Source organism: Lepisosteus oculatus, chromosome 26 (genome assembly GCF_040954835.1).
Source record: "Lepisosteus oculatus isolate fLepOcu1 chromosome 26, fLepOcu1.hap2, whole genome shotgun sequence".
Lineage (NCBI taxonomy): Eukaryota > Metazoa > Chordata > Actinopteri > Semionotiformes > Lepisosteidae > Lepisosteus > Lepisosteus oculatus.
The window spans coordinates 986,393-1,004,377 of record NC_090721.1 but is presented as its reverse complement, the minus strand read 5'-3'; the positions used below and the strand labels follow the sequence as shown (position 1 = coordinate 1,004,377).

The following is a 17,985-nucleotide window of genomic DNA, read 5'->3' as shown; positions in this document are numbered from 1 at the left end:
GCTCATCTTGTTTGTTCCAGGTTATCGCTCAAGGACAGGATTTCAGCAGAGAAGGGTCTGGTATCTCAGGATGTCAGTCTGACTTGATTTTACTCTAGTTCCAGGCATCATCTGCTAAAATAGCTAAAACTTTTGATGTTCTACCAGCAGATAAAACAGATAAATTGGGATTCAGCGCCTCGCAAAATACTCGTTCCATTTCATCTGTCTGTAGGGTGTAAACAGCTCAGATTTGCTAGTCCTAACAGTCAGGCTCTTGAAAGCTTGTCCTTTATCATAGAAAAAGGGCTCTGGCACAATGGAGAAGGTTAAACCCAGATGTTACAAAGGTTCATTGTAAACAATAAAATAAAACTTAAAAGCCTAACTCTGTGTTTGTTGGTAATAACAAGACAATAGCAAGTCCTTGTCTCATCAAGCCCGGTGACAGTTCCTGACTGATAAAACCATCAGTGCAAAATAGCATTGGACCCAGTCTCTTTCCACCCTGGTCTCATGGTTTCTTTTCTCTCAGTTTTGTTCTGTCTTGCATTCTGTGTCTCTTTTTCTTCATGGCTCCTGATCGCAGACACAGGCCTCCCTCTGTCCCTTCAGCCTGATCATTTTTCTCCAGGCTCCCAGGTCTGGTTGTCCTGTCCTCCCCACTGCCCATGCACAGAGGACTACAGATTCCTTCCCGCTCCACAATCGGACGACTGCTGAGGAGTCTGGGAGCTGTAGTCCGCTGTGGCTCCTCTGAAAGCTGGATTTGCAGCACACTAACCCCCTTCCCCCCACACGCACTTTGCCAAACATTATTGTAAACAAAATGTATTTCAGTGTTTCATCTGAGATTATAGTTGCCTCAGCCTTGCAGGACTAGATGACAGGCCCAGCCTATCTCTGCTCTTACTATGTGCATTAAAATTCCTCACGCAATTCCCAGAGCATGACCACTGTCTCTTTTGTATACACCAAATGTGCAGCACGACATTTTATTTACTCCACAGAACCAACATACACACACAATTCACTTTATTCGTTTTTATTTTTTTTACATTCAACACATGCCTGAAGGCGCACTCTAGTGCCTCTGTGTGCCGGTTGAGAAGCCCTGTTCTGAGGTGTCTCCGTTTCTGGTGTTGCAAGGTTATGAGATACTTACAGGACGGAGGATTTATAGGCTTTTTTTCAAGGACAGGGAAATTGCAGAAAGCAGCAATTGGTGTTAATTTCATTTGGGTGTTTTTATATAAATTCTCTTAAGAGAGTTGGGCTTGCCTTTTCTGTAAAGCCTGGGTTCTGGAGCCAGACACGCCTGTGAGTGTCTGCAGGGCTCAGTTCGTGAAGATGGCATTTAGACAGACTGGGACATGTCAGGAGCCCCATGCAAACAGCTGCAGTAATTACACCCCGGCTGCAGCATCACTGAATCCCTGTAAATTAATCATCAGCTTTGGAAAAGCTATGTGCACGTTAGTTCAGTCCTGCCTTAGCCCTTGTGCAGAATAAACAAGGTCTTAATTATTGAAGTGTCACACTATGCATTTTTATTTATTGGGTAACTAAAGCAAGCAGCAGCTTTTAAGTTCAGTCTCGTTTGATGGGGGGGTGGTTATGTTTTATGCATGATGGATTTTTCAGCACTTACTACAACCGCAGACGTTGCAGGAAGTCTTGATGCACTGCTTCAGCTGTTACATCGTTTCTGCAGAACTTGAAAGACACGGAATCTGACTTCTGAAATGAAGTACACTGTTGGAGGAGCTCAGGAGAGAACACTGTTAGGTGTCGAGCTAGAAACACAGCTTGCCAAGGTGATGGCACGTTGAAGCATTAACAGGTAAAGCTTGTTCTGAGTGTTTCAGTCAATGCACTGGCATGGCAACCAGCTTGTTTTAATTATATATTGTGACCGTTTCAGCATTGAGGTCAGAAGCCTTGAGTGCGACACACTTTGCGGAGAACCACTGACTTATTCAGGAAAGGGTGGACCTTCAGATTTCACTGGAATTATTCATCTTTTTCTCTTTGCTGCCTTTTGCCCCCAAAGCAACTTTAAAGCTGCATTGAGTGTCTAGCCCAATACCTCTATTTCTATGAGAGCCTTCAGCTCTTCCTTTAGAAGCAGGTGTTTCCACAGTTTGGTGGTGAGGTAACTAGCAGAGCAGTGCGGGTTCTGTATTGGGCACACAGCTCTTCTCGATTTTTATCAGTGATGTAGATCGCATTATATTGTAGTTAATAAACCAGTCAACTTTATAGATGATGCCAAACTAGATTTCAGTAGGATTTAGAACACCTTACAAAAATAGTGTCAACATCCCGCCTTTTGCATAAGTAGTTTCTTCAAGCTCAGCATTTCCCATTTTAGATTTGTTTTGCTACCTACATGTTACATGAACAGAGAAAAAGATTAACTATCATCTAAAATGGGAATGCTGAGCTTGAAAAAAATACTAATGAAAAATACTCATGGGGAAAAATGAGTTGTTGACACTTTTGACTTAGATGTTGCAGGGAAGCGATGTAAACGACAGACTTGTCTCCTGGAAGCCGAGCGAGGGGCCTCTGCTTTGTTTGCAGGCCTCTGCGCTCGAGCCCGATCTTGCGTGACCTGGTGACGGGGGAGTGGGTCTGGGCCTGGTCCAGTCAGGACTGGAGAAGGAGGCTGTGGAGTCGCTTCTTCAGCCTCGAGTCCCAGGCCTTGGAAGGGTGTTTAGGGCCGTCCCTTAGGCACTCGGACTCTGCTTCTCTGGTTCAGGACTCTGGCGTTTTCCTGAACAGTAGTTTGCGACAGGCCATGTCTTTTGTCTTTCGTGTCTTCCTCGTTCTGCCCCTGTGAAACCTGACTACAGTCCGTTGTTCAGGAACGACCAGTCAGCGTCTGGCGGGACGGTGCAGTCGTAGCTGTTTGTGTGTCTTCTTCTCGCGGAGTCCTGTCATGAAACTCGGCCCTGCTTCCTTCCTCCCCTCTCCCGTGCCTGTCCCCACGCCTCACCGCTGGCCGATCTCGCCCCCCGCGCGCTCTGGCGTCGGGAGGAGGGGGGCGGCTCCGCTCATGCGGAATAATGGAACTCATCGATTTGTGTTCGCCGCCCCCTGCCCTCTCCGCGGGGCGTGTCTGCTGTGGAATGTCCCTGTTTGCCGAGAGGCCTGCGGGGTGCCCCGACCCCCAGCCCCCCAGCTCTCCAGCGAGGCACGCAGGAGCTCTGGCTGCGTGGCGCGCCGAGCCGCAATCTGAAATTTTAATGCACCGCTTTGCAGCGCGGCCCCTCTCAGCGTGGCTGCTTGCCTCCCCCGAGCCTTCCCCATTTACTGCTCGGCTGAGCAGAGCACCAGCCCGGCGAGGGCTGGCTTAACCCTCGGTGAGCCGGGCCGGTGCTCTCACACGCAGACACGCTCCGCCGGGCTTCTGCACCTGTCAGCCTGGGACTGTGTCTGTAAGAAAATGTTTGTGTGCATCTGTACTGAGCTTGGTTTGATAATTGGCCTGAGAGGGACAGCTGCAGATGTTTCTTCTAGAGATACGGCAGCCTAGAAATATCTGGCTGTGTCGAGAGCACAGCTGGGCAGTGTCTTTTCGAACTCGAACACCAGGACACGTACAGTGTGAGCCTCGGTTTTATATAAGAATGGTTTGCTCTGTTTCAACGTATTTGCACTTAAGTATAACCTTTAGTCCAAAAGGGGCTGATCTAATACTCCCTTTATTTTGACCACCATTAGTAGTGTTTTATCTTTTAAGTAGTCACACTACTTTTGGAAGAAATGTGTTTCTTTGCAGAGATTTACACATCCGAAGTGTAGCCAAAAGCCATTTGGTCCATTTCTTTTTTCTCCATTCAGTTATTTGGGATGTAAAGAAAGTTTTATGATCACTTTATTTAGATAAAGGTTCTAAATAGGTTATAGGATATAGGTTCCCACTTTCTAGCCACCTGGAGTGGACTGCTGCTGAATTTTACTGTGTGAAGCCTTTCATACATAGCCCAAAACAGCTGCCTGAGTAACAGAGCTGAGGACCCTGAACAGGGATACAATAACAAGTTCACCTCAGGTCTGAGAGCAGGATGGCAGGCTCTGCTGGGCAACCAGGAAACAAGGGGTCTGGTGTAAATACAGTCGGCCCAGATATGTGAGCCCTAGGGAGTCCTGCACTGCAAGAGTGGTCGAAAGGCCCCCCTTTTTAACCTTGCCTGTCTTACTTTGGCTTTTTGTGAAATAAAAAGGGGGTTAATTGAGCTACCCCAAATCTGACTGTCCTACTAGAAAGTTATCATGCCTTTCTGCCCTAATACTATGAAGCAGTCTTACATTGCAGCTGCGTACCAGTCAGTGAATTTCTTAATACTGTGAATTTGTACAGCTGTACCAGATATGCATTCATACGTACTAGTGTGATAAATCTTCATACCGTCTGCACAGCTCTTTAAACTAAAGGAACAGCTGCTTAAACCTGGTTAAGATAACGTTATGGGATAAGAAAGAGAACTTGGATCAACTTCAGGGGTGCTGAACAAGTAGGGGAGTGCTCTCATCTCCAAGCTTTACTCTGTTAGTGGTTTGAATGGACAAGTTCTACATTGACCTTAAATCCAAATGAAGAACCTCTCTATTCATTAACTGATATATTACAGTAGTGGGTCAGTTCTGGTCCTGGAGGAACGCTGTGTCTGCTGGTTTTCATTCCAGAGCATTCTAGTCTGCTCTAAATCTCTAGTCCTTAATTGATCATCTTGCTTGTCTAGACTTTTATGACTTTTGTTTATTTAGTCAGTCCTGAGTGTCAACAGTACTGGACATTAGGGGCACTGTTTCCAACAGCTTCAGCACACAGAACTTTACACAGCCTCTTCTCAACTTGCTATGTATTATTTCTAGCTAAACAGCTCTTGCTAGTAGATCTCTCATTATCTCAATTGTGGGAATAAAACTGTATCGGACATCCCATAGTGAGTGTATTTTCATTCTCTAATGCTTACTTTTCGTGCAGCTTATATATAGTTATACCAAAAATGATCTAACCAAATAAGGAGGGGGGGGGAACTTTCTTGCTATTGATCCTGGATAAGCAGGTCGGACCTCTGCTGCCTTATTTTCCCTGCAAAGCTGTAATGTATCTGTGCAGAGCTGCGTTTGCATGCTCCTACCTTGGAGTGCACACAGACCGCACATACTCACACGTGGGCTGATGTGTGTAGGCGGCCCTAGGCACCTGCTGTGGGGCAAACTCTGGCGCACTCAGCTCCCACAGAGAGAAAATGCTGGTTTGCTATGTGCTCCAAGAATGCCAAAGGGCTGTGACTGATGGAGGAGCAGGGGCATCGCATCACAATTTCATCTTAAATCTACAGACCTGGCTCTCATTGGTTCAATCCGGGATGTATTCACAAGAGACATTTCTTGGAAGTGATCAGAATCCTTGACCACTTCACAACCCTGTGAACGTCATGCATGGACCGAAGAGCTCCTGAAAACAGGAAGCACAGAGTGGTTTAGGTTTTGCTCGTGGCCAGGCTGGCCCCGTTTGTTTCAGTTCAGCATTGGAGGGGTTTAGCTGTTCTTCCATTTCAGTTTGTGTAAGTTTCTTACAGTGACTGATGATCGTAAAAACTCCATGTGGCTTTCTAATTTATGTGTTTGCAGTGATACACATAAATACTAAAACTAGGGTTCGCATGTCAGCTGTAATTTAAGTCACTTGTAATTTATGCAGTTACAAGCAACCCTTTATCTTAGACAAGTTAAATATCTTATCTACTCTTTCCTTGGATTAATTACTACGCAATAAATTTAGGCCAAATATGTAATGCAATTAATGGATTAGTACTAAGAAAATATGGCGGTATCGAAATCCTTTTTTGGGGATGTAATTTATATTACAAACAGCTTTAGCAGCATGTGTGTACAGTAGTACAGTAGTCTGTGGTGCCTGTTCTGTAGTAGTGCAGTGTTGTGTTCAGGTGAGCTAGATCCTGAATTCCTTGGTAGTGCAGGACTGGCTGCAGGTGGGCTTGAAGCTGCTGCCTGCCTGCTAGGGACGGGGGTGCCCATCCCCCAGGTTGTCAGCAGAGCCCATGGTCAGAGTCTCTTGACTTCCTCCAGTTGTAACACATGTAACAGAAGTGAAAAGCTGATGAAAGGAAAACTAAACTGGACTATCGGTTTATGGAAAATGGCCCTAATCAAATATTTAGCAATCCCAGCCTTGAGGTGATGGAAATATTGATGTACACACAAACCGAGTCAAAGTGATGGGCTTACACTGCTGTCGAGAGAAGAGAATTGGGACTGTAATTGTAAAGCATCTTTTTTCAGCTTCGCAAATCAAGCACTCAGTGACTAACAGGTTTTTTCTTTTAGCCCCCAGGGGACCATGTGCCCACCCTGTTTGCTCGAAAGGTACACATGCCATTAAAGAAGTGTCCCAGATTTGTGCTTTTATTGGAAAGGTTTAGATCGCTTTATTTGTTCTCTGGTTCTGAAAAGCATCTGGCGTGTGTATTGCTTTTTGTTTCTTTGAAAGATTAATGTTGTATCGATTGGGAGCTCTTTAAATAGCAAGCGCTGTCTGGGCTCCCGTGCGAGCGCCGGTCTCGGGCAGGCTCGCTCAAGCCTGCACAGGAGCAGACTGCTGGGAGTGAGCGGGAGCCGAGAGGAGCCCTGAGCCAGAGAGCCGGTGCAGACGCAGCCCGGCCTTGCCAGAGCTGTGCGCTTCAATAACGTCAGGCGATGGGGGCTGTGGAGAAGCTGGAAGAGTCTGGGCTCTCTGGGCCTGCTTTCATAAGAGCGGCTTGGGAGATGTGTGTGTATGCCGGGACAGTCACCCTGAACTGCGTGTGAGAAAAGGACTCTTGATACGTGCAAACTCTTCCCGTTGGGGTATTCTCCCAGTCTCACTGCTGCCTGTTCTGTCTCATGTTGCTCATCCTCCCCGGTCGTGCACAGCGTCTCAACAAGAGCTTCTCAAGCTGAAGGACCCATCTAAGGAAAAGCTCATGAAGAAAATAGACAATATAAGCATCCATTAAAAATTAAATCCATGTATATTAAATACAAATAAAGCTGCTATAAATTTAAAATTTCAACAGCATAACTGTCAGTATGTTGACTACTGTATAGGTGTGTGTTTATTTCATGTTCTACTAGAATTGGGATGAAAAGTTTAATTTTCATACCATTCATTCTGTGAATTTTCATCAAGCCGGAATAGGTTGCCTGCTCACTGGCTGCTTGCATCTTGGCTGGGTGGTGCAGCTTCAGGCTGTTTCCTCTTCCCTGACCGCTGAGACAGAGCAGAGTTCCCCTGCCAAGCTCTGCAATTCCGGACAGCCAGGTGTCCAGATCAGCCTTATCCCTGCTAGAATACATTTTTAGGATACCAGCCAATTGCTATATTAATACAGCTTCAGAGCTTCCTGAAGGACCTTTGGGTCATGCAGTATTTATATCATTCCAGGACATTATTAAGGGCAAAGCAGCACACCATGACAATATTATTTTGAGCTCCTGCAGTGGTCCTATGGGCATACTGTGCGGATACGGCAATATTAATACAGCACCAGAATGATCGAAAGGGTTCAACAGTGGAGCATGGCTTTGCTCGTACAGCTGCAAAGATGTCATACGGGCAGAGTGGGGGTGTGTTGTGCAGGATCCTTGGAGTTCTCTTTTAAGGGAACAGCAGACAGTCTGGGCAAGATCAGCGCAGATTTTCATCTCTCTTCCGGAAACTTGAACATGGCCGGGGCATTAGTGAAGCTCCACTCGAGCACACCAGCGAAAGCGTGAAGATGTGGTGGCAGCTCTGGGTGAGAGACGAAGTCGCCAGGCACTGCAGAGCAGTGTTTACAGTAGTGACATGAGAGGTATGGAAATCCAGAGCACAGCGAAGGGTTAATTCTGCCTTAGGAGCACAGCAGCAGAAGAATGTTGACGCTGCCGAGGAGTGTGGAATGAAGATGAAATAACGTGAAATAAACCCAAACATGAAAACTTGCGTGTCGGTATAAAGGGCTAGTGATTGGCCCTTTTAACAGCTCTGTGTGAAGGAAGTGTAGACTGGTCATATAAATACAGCTCTACAGAATACCTATACCGCTGAAGCTTGGCAATATTAACACTGCCCCCGCTCTCCTCCTGTTTCCGTCAGGGAAGCACGCACAGAATTTAAACCCTGGGGACCAGTTGGCCGCGCCAGACTTGGAAAGGTGAAGCAGCTGTGTGTGTGTGTCTGGGGGGGTTGGACTAAATCTGCGAAATGTCGTGCTTGCCCCGGGGGATTTGGGACGTGCACTGACACAGGATATGAGAGAGAGGGATTACTGCCAGTGCATTTGTCTGCCCGGCTCTTCCAGGCTGCAGCGCCTGACCGGCGAGTTCACCTCCTCGTTTCCGCCCGAGCGATGCAGAGGAAAGGTCAGGGCTGCGGAGAGGGCGGGCCTGTCTCGGCCGATCAGCTGCCACCCTCCACAGACTGGCTCCGACAAGGGGCAGCAGGCCTTGCCTTCACTGTGCCCCGTCTGAGATGGCAGCTTGTTATTAATACTTTATACTCCATTGATTAGCGGATACACAAAAATAGATACACAAATGTCGGTGCAATCAGTTTCAGATCGGGTCATCAACTTGCCCCACTCCGTTCATTTAGCCAGTTTTAATTTTTGCACCCTTGTCTAGACAGAGCTCAAGTTAGTATTGGGGTGGTTATGTGCAGGAAGGAGACGTGTACAGAGGCTGCAATAAAGCCCAGGGTACAGAAGCAGAAATGAAAATATGTATCCAGTGATTAAAAATGGTGGTAAGAACAGTAAGATCTCCTGTAGTGGGCTTTGTGACAAAACGCCTGTCAGCACAGATTGGAGGAATTATTGCACTGCCAAAACAGAATGCTAGATGAAAACACATTGGGTGAAATCCTGCCCGTCCGGAAAGCAGAGGGTAAGATAGCAAGCTGTCACTCAGGACCATGTTTCAGGTTACACTTAGGGACTTCCCACACTCCCAAGATTTTGTGATTTGAAGCATTTTCAAGAAAGTGAAAACCAAGGGACACAGGTCTACACGTCCGATATACTTGAATATCCATTCTCAAGGTTGTGGGTCTCATTCATCACATTTTTATCTTTCCTTTTTGAAGTATAGAATTCTAAAACGTCTGTGACAGGTGTGATTTATGTCTGTCTGTGGCTGTTTGCCCTGTGTGTGTGTCTTGCTATCTGTCTGTCTAAGCTGGGGGAAGGGGGCAGTCATTGGCCTTGATCAAAGTTTAAAAAAGTAACTCCCCAGGCCATGAGAACAGCTGTCTCATTTCTTAATTCGCTTCTAAGCTAAGGTAATGTCTGTCTCCCCCCAGTGGAGAGTGTGTGATACAGCACTGTGAAGGAGGGCTCAGCCAGGCATCAGACAGGAGCTGGGGGTAGAGCCCTGAGGCACAGTCAGAGTCTGAGGCAGACTTCATTTGCACTCCCCACTAAGAGCTCGCTGCTGCACATCTTTTATTATTTATGTGGCTTCTCCTGGTCAGGCTGTGTGCTGTGCATTTCCCAGCAGCCTCAAGCGACTCTCCCGGTCCTTCTGCTGCTAGCTTGACGTGTCCAGTGACGGCTGCCTGTCTCTCACCGTGTTGCCAAGCTGGGGCCCCTTCTCCAGCTTCATGGCTGATGTCCTTTCGGGACGCATTTCCATGGCCTGGAACACAAGCAAGGCTCCCATTGCAGAGCATGTTGATCCGTTTCGGGCTTTATAAGCTGACGTCTGATGTACTGTTCCAGCAGCATGAGCAGATCAGGGCAGTTTCAGCTCCCACAGCTGACTGTGCAGATTCTCTCGGAACAGAAGAGCAGGCTTGAAGAACCCCACTCCTTCCGCTGCTTCCCCAGTGGTGGAGCCTGACTCTGCTGCGCAGTGGGAGAGAGCAGCCACACTGTGGCTACAGTAAGAAATTGTTTGCCTGGTTTACAGACAGCCACTGGCCTCCCTGTATGTGTCTGTGCTTTTGAAGTGGCGTAGCTGGTAACTGAGTCTCAGGAGTGGCGGCCAGTGTTCTTCTGTAGCCCCGTGGGCTTTCTTCTGTCTGGGACACAGTACCTGAGCAAGCCCATATACCCCCTTGCCTTGGTATTGTGTACATGTTCCATAAATGTGTTAATTCATCGTAAGAGCTGAAGCAGTGATTTTCTGTCCCTAATGTGGACTTTCCCGCCATGGCATGATCATCAAACCACGTCCATAATCATCGCTACGGGATGGCGGGACACAAGGGGCTGCAGTCAGGTTGTTTTCCAGTCGCCTGATTAGCGCCACGGCTCTTTTCTCGGACACGAAACGTGGAGTGCCGGGTGACGCTGTGTGTGACGCAGTAGGAGCGTTTCTCGTTGCCTTTACTGAAAAGGGCTGGCAGGCAGCGCGGTGGTGGCGTCTCCGGAAGGGCCGCGCTCTCGCTTGTTCCAGAGGAGGGAGGAAGACGGACGCAGGCCGCAGGGGCCCTCGGCCCCGCGCGCTGGGGGCTCCCGCCTCAGCGTGTCGGCTCCCTTCGCAGTCCTCAGCCCTCTTTCAGCGTTTGGTTACCCCCTAACAAGGTTTTAATAGGTATTTTCTTCATTTGAAATGTTAATTCAATGTTAATTGTTTAGCATTGCACCCCCGTAATTCTCTGAAATTGAATGTTGATTATTTCAGTATATCAGTGCTGAACGGTGCTTTCTCCGATAATGTTTCTGAAAAGCACACAGCAGTTTTTTTTTCCAAAATCGCTCGATAAATGAGTCTCATTGAGACATTTATTTTAAGGAGTGCAGCTTGGCCAGACAGAGGAACTATTTTAACACCCTGACTTCTGTTTTTGGCAGTTTTCTGTTTTTGGCACTTTGTGCTGTGAGTTGGCTTGTAAGTCTTGTCAGAGGTCCTGTACTTTATGTTACTGATGACGTACATTTGTGTCCGCTTGGCTGTGCAAACTCTCTTAGGACAGACAATTTCAGGCTGCTCTCCGTGTCGGGCCTCGTAATTTGAAATCAGTTTTTTTTTAATGTATGGTATAAATCCAGGGTTAACAACACTCTCAAAAATACAGAAAAAAATACAGCTCTGATCTCTTCACCAGATACAAACCTTTCTAATTCCAAATCCATGCAAATCCTGCAGTATTTAAAAATGTTTGTGCAACTGTACCTTGATTAACTGATTTTTCAGCTTTACCTCCTTTGCACTGCATTAGCATCTAGAATGCTTACTGTTAATGCCTGCTTGTTGTCATCCGTTAATATAAAAACATTAGATGCCTGGCGTTGTTCAAGGCAGTTATGAACCTGGTCTGCTTTGCCCAAATACTCGGATGCTTGCTCTCTCTTTGCTAGCTGCGGTAATGTTCTGTTCTGTGTGTGGATTTTTACAGCTTGCCTGCTGTAATACCTTAGCTGTTTTTCTGGCATTCTGTGCAGACACATTTTGTACAGTTTTGGAAACACAGTAGTCATCTGCATAATAGATATCATAAATAACATGCAGAATGAATGCCTTGGAATCCTGCATGCTTTCATTAAAATGTGCCATCTTTCACAGACAGGCATAAATAACATGCTCTTAAATTCTAAATAAAAACCCAATTAAATTCATTAAACACTTAGCGCAAAATCACCTATAATTAGATGTTACCATTAAATTAATTAGCACATATTCGCTGTTCCCAGCATGCTTTCTGAAACTGCCGAGCCAAATATTTCAGTGGAGCCAGGCTGTGTTTCAGGCTCAGCGGGACGATATTCAGATATTCAGATAGAGCTGTGTTTCAGGAAATGGAGCGTCTTCTTGGAATCAGATCTTTCACACAAGAACCTACCTACTCAACTGTTAGGCAAGCAGAGAAATAATGGGCTCCCCTAAAGATCCCACTGCAGGTTTCTGAACTGGGTTTATAATGGGATCAGAGAGAAGGGGGATGGCGCCAGTTACCTCTTCCAAAGCCCAGTAATCTTACAAGCCACAGCGTATCGCACAGGGTTAACTGCTCAGTGATGTGTTTCAACCCTTCGACAGAGGAGGTGCCACCTTCTGTGTTAGTCTGATATGCCTTTAACTCCAGGCTGAACAGGGGAGCTGTGAGTGAACTGTAGCCAAGCCATTTGTGGGATCCAACACTGCACTAACAGAATCAAAAATATTATATCAGATTAGAGTGTATTAAGGGGAGCCTAAAGACTATATTAGTGTAATCCCTCTGTTTTACTGTAGGCTTGTCTGTCTGGCTGAAGCACGCACTCCCAGCCAGGCCTACAGTGCTCACAGCCCGCTGGATTAGACTGTAACTGAGAGGGCTTAGTGACCTGTGCTGGGGTTGGGGAGGGGGTTTGTCAGGCCGGGGCGGTAGGGCTCAGGCTCTCCAAGCCCAGTAGGTAGCTCTGTGGTAAGTGAGCCTCTCGTCTCGCGGCCCGAGCGACACGATGGAGAATACCCGCTGTGAATCTGGTTTGAGCCCCCGTTGTGAGTAGGTACCCAATTCAGCAATGCAGATGCAGGTTTAAGAGCTCCGGGACACACGTAAGGGTTACAAATGAAAGATTAAACTCATCCTGCTTGCCAGGCACCACTTGGCCAACTGTTTCCTGAATGATTTTAGTGAAACTATATTATAAGGTGTGGCTGGGCAGTTTGGTCCAGGTGCCCTGCATTCTTTATTTCAAGGAATGCCAGGATCTGTGACTGGGTTTGGTGGTGATCTTCAGACCATAGGTGCAGGTAATGGGGTGCCAGTGACATATTCAATGGATATGTTTCTCCACCGAAGCTTAAATCGACCATCCAAGCTTTAAGATAAAGATGGAAAGTTAGCGAGATGAGAAACCCTGCTTATGAGGAACACTTTGTTTTCTTGCGTAGAATTAATACAGGTCTGAAAGGCCTCTCAGCAGCTCATTTTTTAATAAACACCAGGCAACTGGTGTCTTACTTCTATTAAGAAAAATGAACTCTTCAGAACAGGAGCCGCAGGACTTCTTTCGCATCGTTATGCATTATAATTTTTATCAACCCCAGACTCCAACACCAGGGGCTGAATATATCAGTTACCTTATTTGCATGAATTTCCTCTGTGTGGCGTTAAAACATTACCGAATATATTTTCCTTGCATCTTCTGTAGAATTTGTAGAACCGTAAAACCTGCATAACTAGAGAGGGTTGCTTCCCTGCGTGGTCTGGAGCTCAGTGACGGGCCCGTGATCGTGCGGTTCTGTCCCCGGAGCCGGGCTGTGATCGTGCGGTTCTGTCCCCGGAGCCGGCCCGTGACCGTGTGGTTCTGTCCCCGGAGCCGGGCTGTGATCGTGCGGTTCTGTCCCCGGAGCCGGGCTGTGATCGTGCGGTTCTGTCCCCGGAGCCGGGCTGTGATCGTGTGGTTCTGTCCCCGGAGCCGGCCCGTGATCGTGCGGTTCTGCCCCCGGAGCCGGGCCGTGACCGTGCGGTTCTGTCCCCGGAGCCGGCCCGTGACCGTGCGGTTCTGCCCCCGGAGCCGGCCCGTGATCGTGCGGTTCTGTCCCCGGAGCCGGGCTGTGATCGTGCGGTTCTGTCCCCGGAGCCGGCCCGTGATCGTGCGGTTCTGTCCCCGGAGCCGGGCTGTGATCGTGCGGTTCTGTCCCCGGAGCCGGGCCGTGATCGTGCGGTTCTGTCCCCGGAGCCGGCCCGTGACCGTGCGGTTCTGCCCCCGGAGCCGGCCCGTGACCGTGCGGTTCTGCCCCCGGAGCCGGCCCGTGACCGTGTGGTTCTGTCCCCGGAGCCGGGCCGTGATCGTGCGGTTCTGTCCCCGGAGCCGGGCCGTGATCGTGCGGTTCTGTCCCCGGAGCCGGGCTGTGATCGTGCGGTTCTGTCCCTGGAGCCGGGCTGTGATCGTGTGGTTCTGTCCCTGGAGCCGGCCCGTGATCGTGCAGTTCTGTCCCTGGAGCCGGGCTGTGATCTTGCGGTTCTGTCCCCGGAGCCGGGCTGTGATCGTGCGGTTCTGTCCCCGGAGCCGGGCTGTGATCGTGCGGTTCTGTCCCCGGAGCCGGGCCGTGATCGTGCGGTTCTGTCCCCGGAGCTGGGCTGTGATCGTGCGGTTCTGTCCCCGGAGCCGGGCTGTGATCGTGCGGTTCTGTCCCCGGAGCCGGGCTGTGATCGTGCGGTTCTGTCCCCGGAGCTGGGCTGTGATCGTGCGGTTCTGTCCCTGGAGCCGGCCAGTGGCTGTGCTGAGTGGCTGCTCCTTTGCTGCTAATCAGCTTCGCACACATTCAGACTGGTTCCCAGGTTGACACAAAAGAAAATAAGAAATGATTACAGAGATTACAATTCTCCTATATTAGTCACAGCCTTTTTTAACTTCTTAAAGAGTAGGGTGTGTCACTCTCTGTAACCCAGAATAATTGGTTTCCTTGTTATTCTCTTGCATTTACTCAAAGGCTGATAAACCACTGATCCCAGTGAGTGGTCTAAACATGTCATCAGCGCCTCAACTAGAAATAAAGGCCCTCTTCTAAATATAATTACACAAATAATCTGGTTTGTTAATGCATCGAAGTGGCAGTTCGTTTTTCCTGCACTACGCCCTTTTGTCAGTGTTCTGGGCTCGTCGCCTCCTTCTAATGGCAGCTGTGTGCTGTAGACTCAGCCCATGGTTGCTTCCATGTTGCTCTAAAGCAGGCATTACTTTTCATGCATTGTCCTGCCTGTCAGATTTGTGTATCAAATCTAGTACCTTAATGTGAATTGAATAGTGCCTTATTGTCCCCATTTGGGTAAAATCGTTTCACAGCACACTCCCAACATAAGAACACAGCGACAGACAAAACTGACCGACCAGGAAGTCAGTGCAACAGTGTTACAGCAAGATAAGGGAACAGATGGTTACGATACATTGTTTGAAAGAGATATTGCAAGGCACCCCAGTGTAAAAGTGTAACAGTTACATTATGTCCTACATATCATTTTACACATGTGTTAACCTCCTTTGCCTTTTTTTAAAATAAAGTGCTTTACATTGTGATTTTGGATGAGCTACATGCAAGCAAACAAGAAGTCTCCTGGCAGTGCTGTGTAAACTTTACTTTTGCTTGTACAATTCTTCATACATTATGAGAGGTATTATCCAGCCTGACATAACGATCAATTGTAACTTTATTCTGCTTTATTTAGTTGAGAGTTTTGCGATTATTACTAAGGGTTTCGTTTTTATTGAATGGCATACATGTGATTCAGTTTACGGAAAGGCTGCTGGGTTTGCTTAAATAAATGTGGATCTGAATTCTCTGGAAACCAAATGGATAGTAATGCAATGTAGGTGAATTACACAATGGCGATTACGAGATGACGAGTCAAGTCTAGTTGAGTGTATGTTTACCACAGTGTCAATGGCATGGAGGTGGACAGGACCGTTTCCTGTTGTCTTTGCAGTATTGTTTATATGAGTGGAGAAAAGAGCAGGACCCAGAATGGAACCTTGTGGGATCCTTCTGTAGCTGGATGAGGTGGTGAAAAACATGTCAGATCGGACAGCCTGTATACCGTTCTGTCAATAATTCTGAACCCTTCTAAGAGTGTATAAGACTAATACTGCAAAGCATTTTCAAAACAATTGGTGATCCATAGTGGCACAATCCGTTGATAAGTCTCGAAGGGAAGCGGCAAAAGGACAAGCTTCCCAGCAACATTGCTCAAGCTGCGAGTAAGATCCTCAGATCGATCACCTAGTAAGAAGCAAGCAAGCTGGACGGGCCTGTTGGCTTCCTCTCGTCTGGGATCTTTGCTCTGATAACGCCCTCTTGAGCGTTCTGCCCAGCAGCGACACGCGTGCTTGTATAGTTATAAATTAAGACTGACTTAGAGTATTTTGAAGTAAGAGCAGCATGAAAAATAACCGGCACGGGGCTCACCGTTAAGTGAGTAAGCCCTTTCCTTCCAACCAAATTTTATTTACAGCTCCTCATATTTGTACTTTAAAGCATTTCATCCCCGAGTAATTTTAAGAAATCATGTTACTGTGCCGATGGAGTTAGCTGCTGGAGGTGAGGACTCTGTAATCCACTGCCGCCGCGCTGCTGTGGGTTTCGTCAGGCGCTGTATTCACTGTGCTCCTCTCTCCCCCAGGGCTGATGAGATTGAGATGGTGATGACCGACCTGGAGAGAGCTAATCAGGTGAGTCTGTGATCTAGTGCTGTAAGGTACTGCATGGTGGTCATGTCATGCAGCTTCTTCACGGCGTTGTCCCATGTTGACCGTGTTCTGTGACTAACACGTAGGTTGCCATTGACAACAACACTGCCTTAGTGGTCTTGATTTTTTTGCTTAAATGTGAGCGGTTGGAAAAGTGAAAAATTGTTCAACAGATATCCAAATGGTCATATACCTGCCCCTATTGTGAAATGATTGTGTATGACGCAATGCTGTGCCTTAATCTGGAGATTTCCTGAGTTTATATAAAGAAACCTTCTGAGCCACTCATGTGCGGTCTCCAGTTGTAGCAAACCCCACAGCTTTTCCATCTGCGAAGGCCTTCTGAACGATATTGGCCGTTTTTCCGGTACACTAGCATAGGCAGTGACAGAGGAGCCCAGTCTGAGCTGCTGTGCCCTCCGGACTGTGTCTGTGGGGGTACAGCTGAGGAGCTGCTTGTATAGCTGTGCTTTGTAAACACAATAAAGAATGTGTGTCAGAATCTCAGCAGTGCCATATCTTTTGACTTCAGGTGTGACTGTGGTGCTCTGGTTGCGCCCCCTAGTGAATTTGTTTTTCTGTCCTCAGACTTAATGCTGCTGGCATATTATCCTACTGCAAACAGGATGATAGCATAACTACCTGTCGGACAGTCACCCTTAAATAAATAATATTTTTGCCAAACGTCATCTAGGCCATTTATTCAAGTTACTCCTTGTCGTTTTTTCTCTGGTTTTCCAAGTTAATAACAACAAGCTTGGCTTGTTGTCGGAGGTGGTATTGCAGTGACACGGGAGTTTCAGAGGCCTGGCGCCTGGTGCAGTGCTGCGGTCTGCAATTCAGCGGGGTCTGTCTGGCCAGGCCTGGGAGGACAATACTCCAGTCTGCTTCTCAGGACTTTTCTCATGCTCTTCATGGACGTTTAAAGAGTGGAATTTGCACACTTTATTTTCAAGAAAACAACCCTTAAATTTTACAGCAGTGAAAGTAACCCTTTGAAGGCTGCGGTTAACAATCCCAGCAACTAAATGGAAGATTGCAGGTTCCTGTAAATTGCATGTACCTACAGCTTAATAACTTCAGTAAGGACTAGATTCTTCCTTGTGCTTTAGATTTTAAAACCTTGAGAAAAACTTCTAAGGAACTGGAGAAGATTTGCCAACCAGTTTAAAGGGGTTGTTCTTTCCCTCCAGGAGAGTCCATTAAGGAGAGTGAAATGTGACTGGCTAAGTTCATTTCTGTGTTGCCATAGTTGGGGAGCTCACAGACAGAGCTGAGAACCGTGTAGCCTGAAGGCTGTGCTGTGGTTCATCAAAGAAAAGCGCTTATTCGGTGTAAGAGCGAAGCTAATCGTAATCTGACTCCGGCTTGAAATATTAAAAGGTGATTTCTGAAAGGCAATCACAGTGGCCAGTGCAAGGTGTGACGGATTGTTGTGCTTGTCAGTGCAGCTGGTTCTTATTTGATAAGTGGGGTGCCACTGCTGTTTCACCAAACCCACTGTCAGAAAACACTGACATCTGAAGTGCAGAAGCTGTGCAGCCACTACTAATTGAAGGGGGCAGTATTGTAGATTACCCATTTTCTGATCTTATTGCATTTCCAGCCACGTTCAATCAATTTACTGCCATTTCAAACTCTTTTTCTGACAGCGCTTTGAGCACTGAACGTTTTCTTAAATGGCCTCTGTATTTACAGCTGTGAGAACGCAGTTTCCACCCAGTGAGTGCGTTGGGTTTATAGATAGATAGCATGATACTTCCGTGGTGCGACCAGAAGCCCTGAACACAAGGGTGTATAGCAGTGGTCCCACACTAAGTGCTGGCTGAGA

The 17,985-nt window shown here is 47.4% G+C and overlaps 1 protein-coding gene across 5 annotated transcripts in view; it reads left to right on the top strand.

Moving 5' to 3' along the window:
• cux1a (cut-like homeobox 1a) overlaps positions 1 to 17,985 on the top strand; it is a 170,322-nt gene that overhangs the window by 99,981 nt on the left and 52,356 nt on the right. For all 5 annotated transcript variants that reach the window (XM_069184474.1, XM_069184473.1, XM_069184476.1 and 2 more), the window contains exon 9: positions 16,088 to 16,136. In XM_069184474.1, the coding sequence (XP_069040575.1) occupies positions 16,088 to 16,136 (49 nt within the window). The remainder of the gene's footprint in view (positions 1 to 16,087; positions 16,137 to 17,985) is intronic.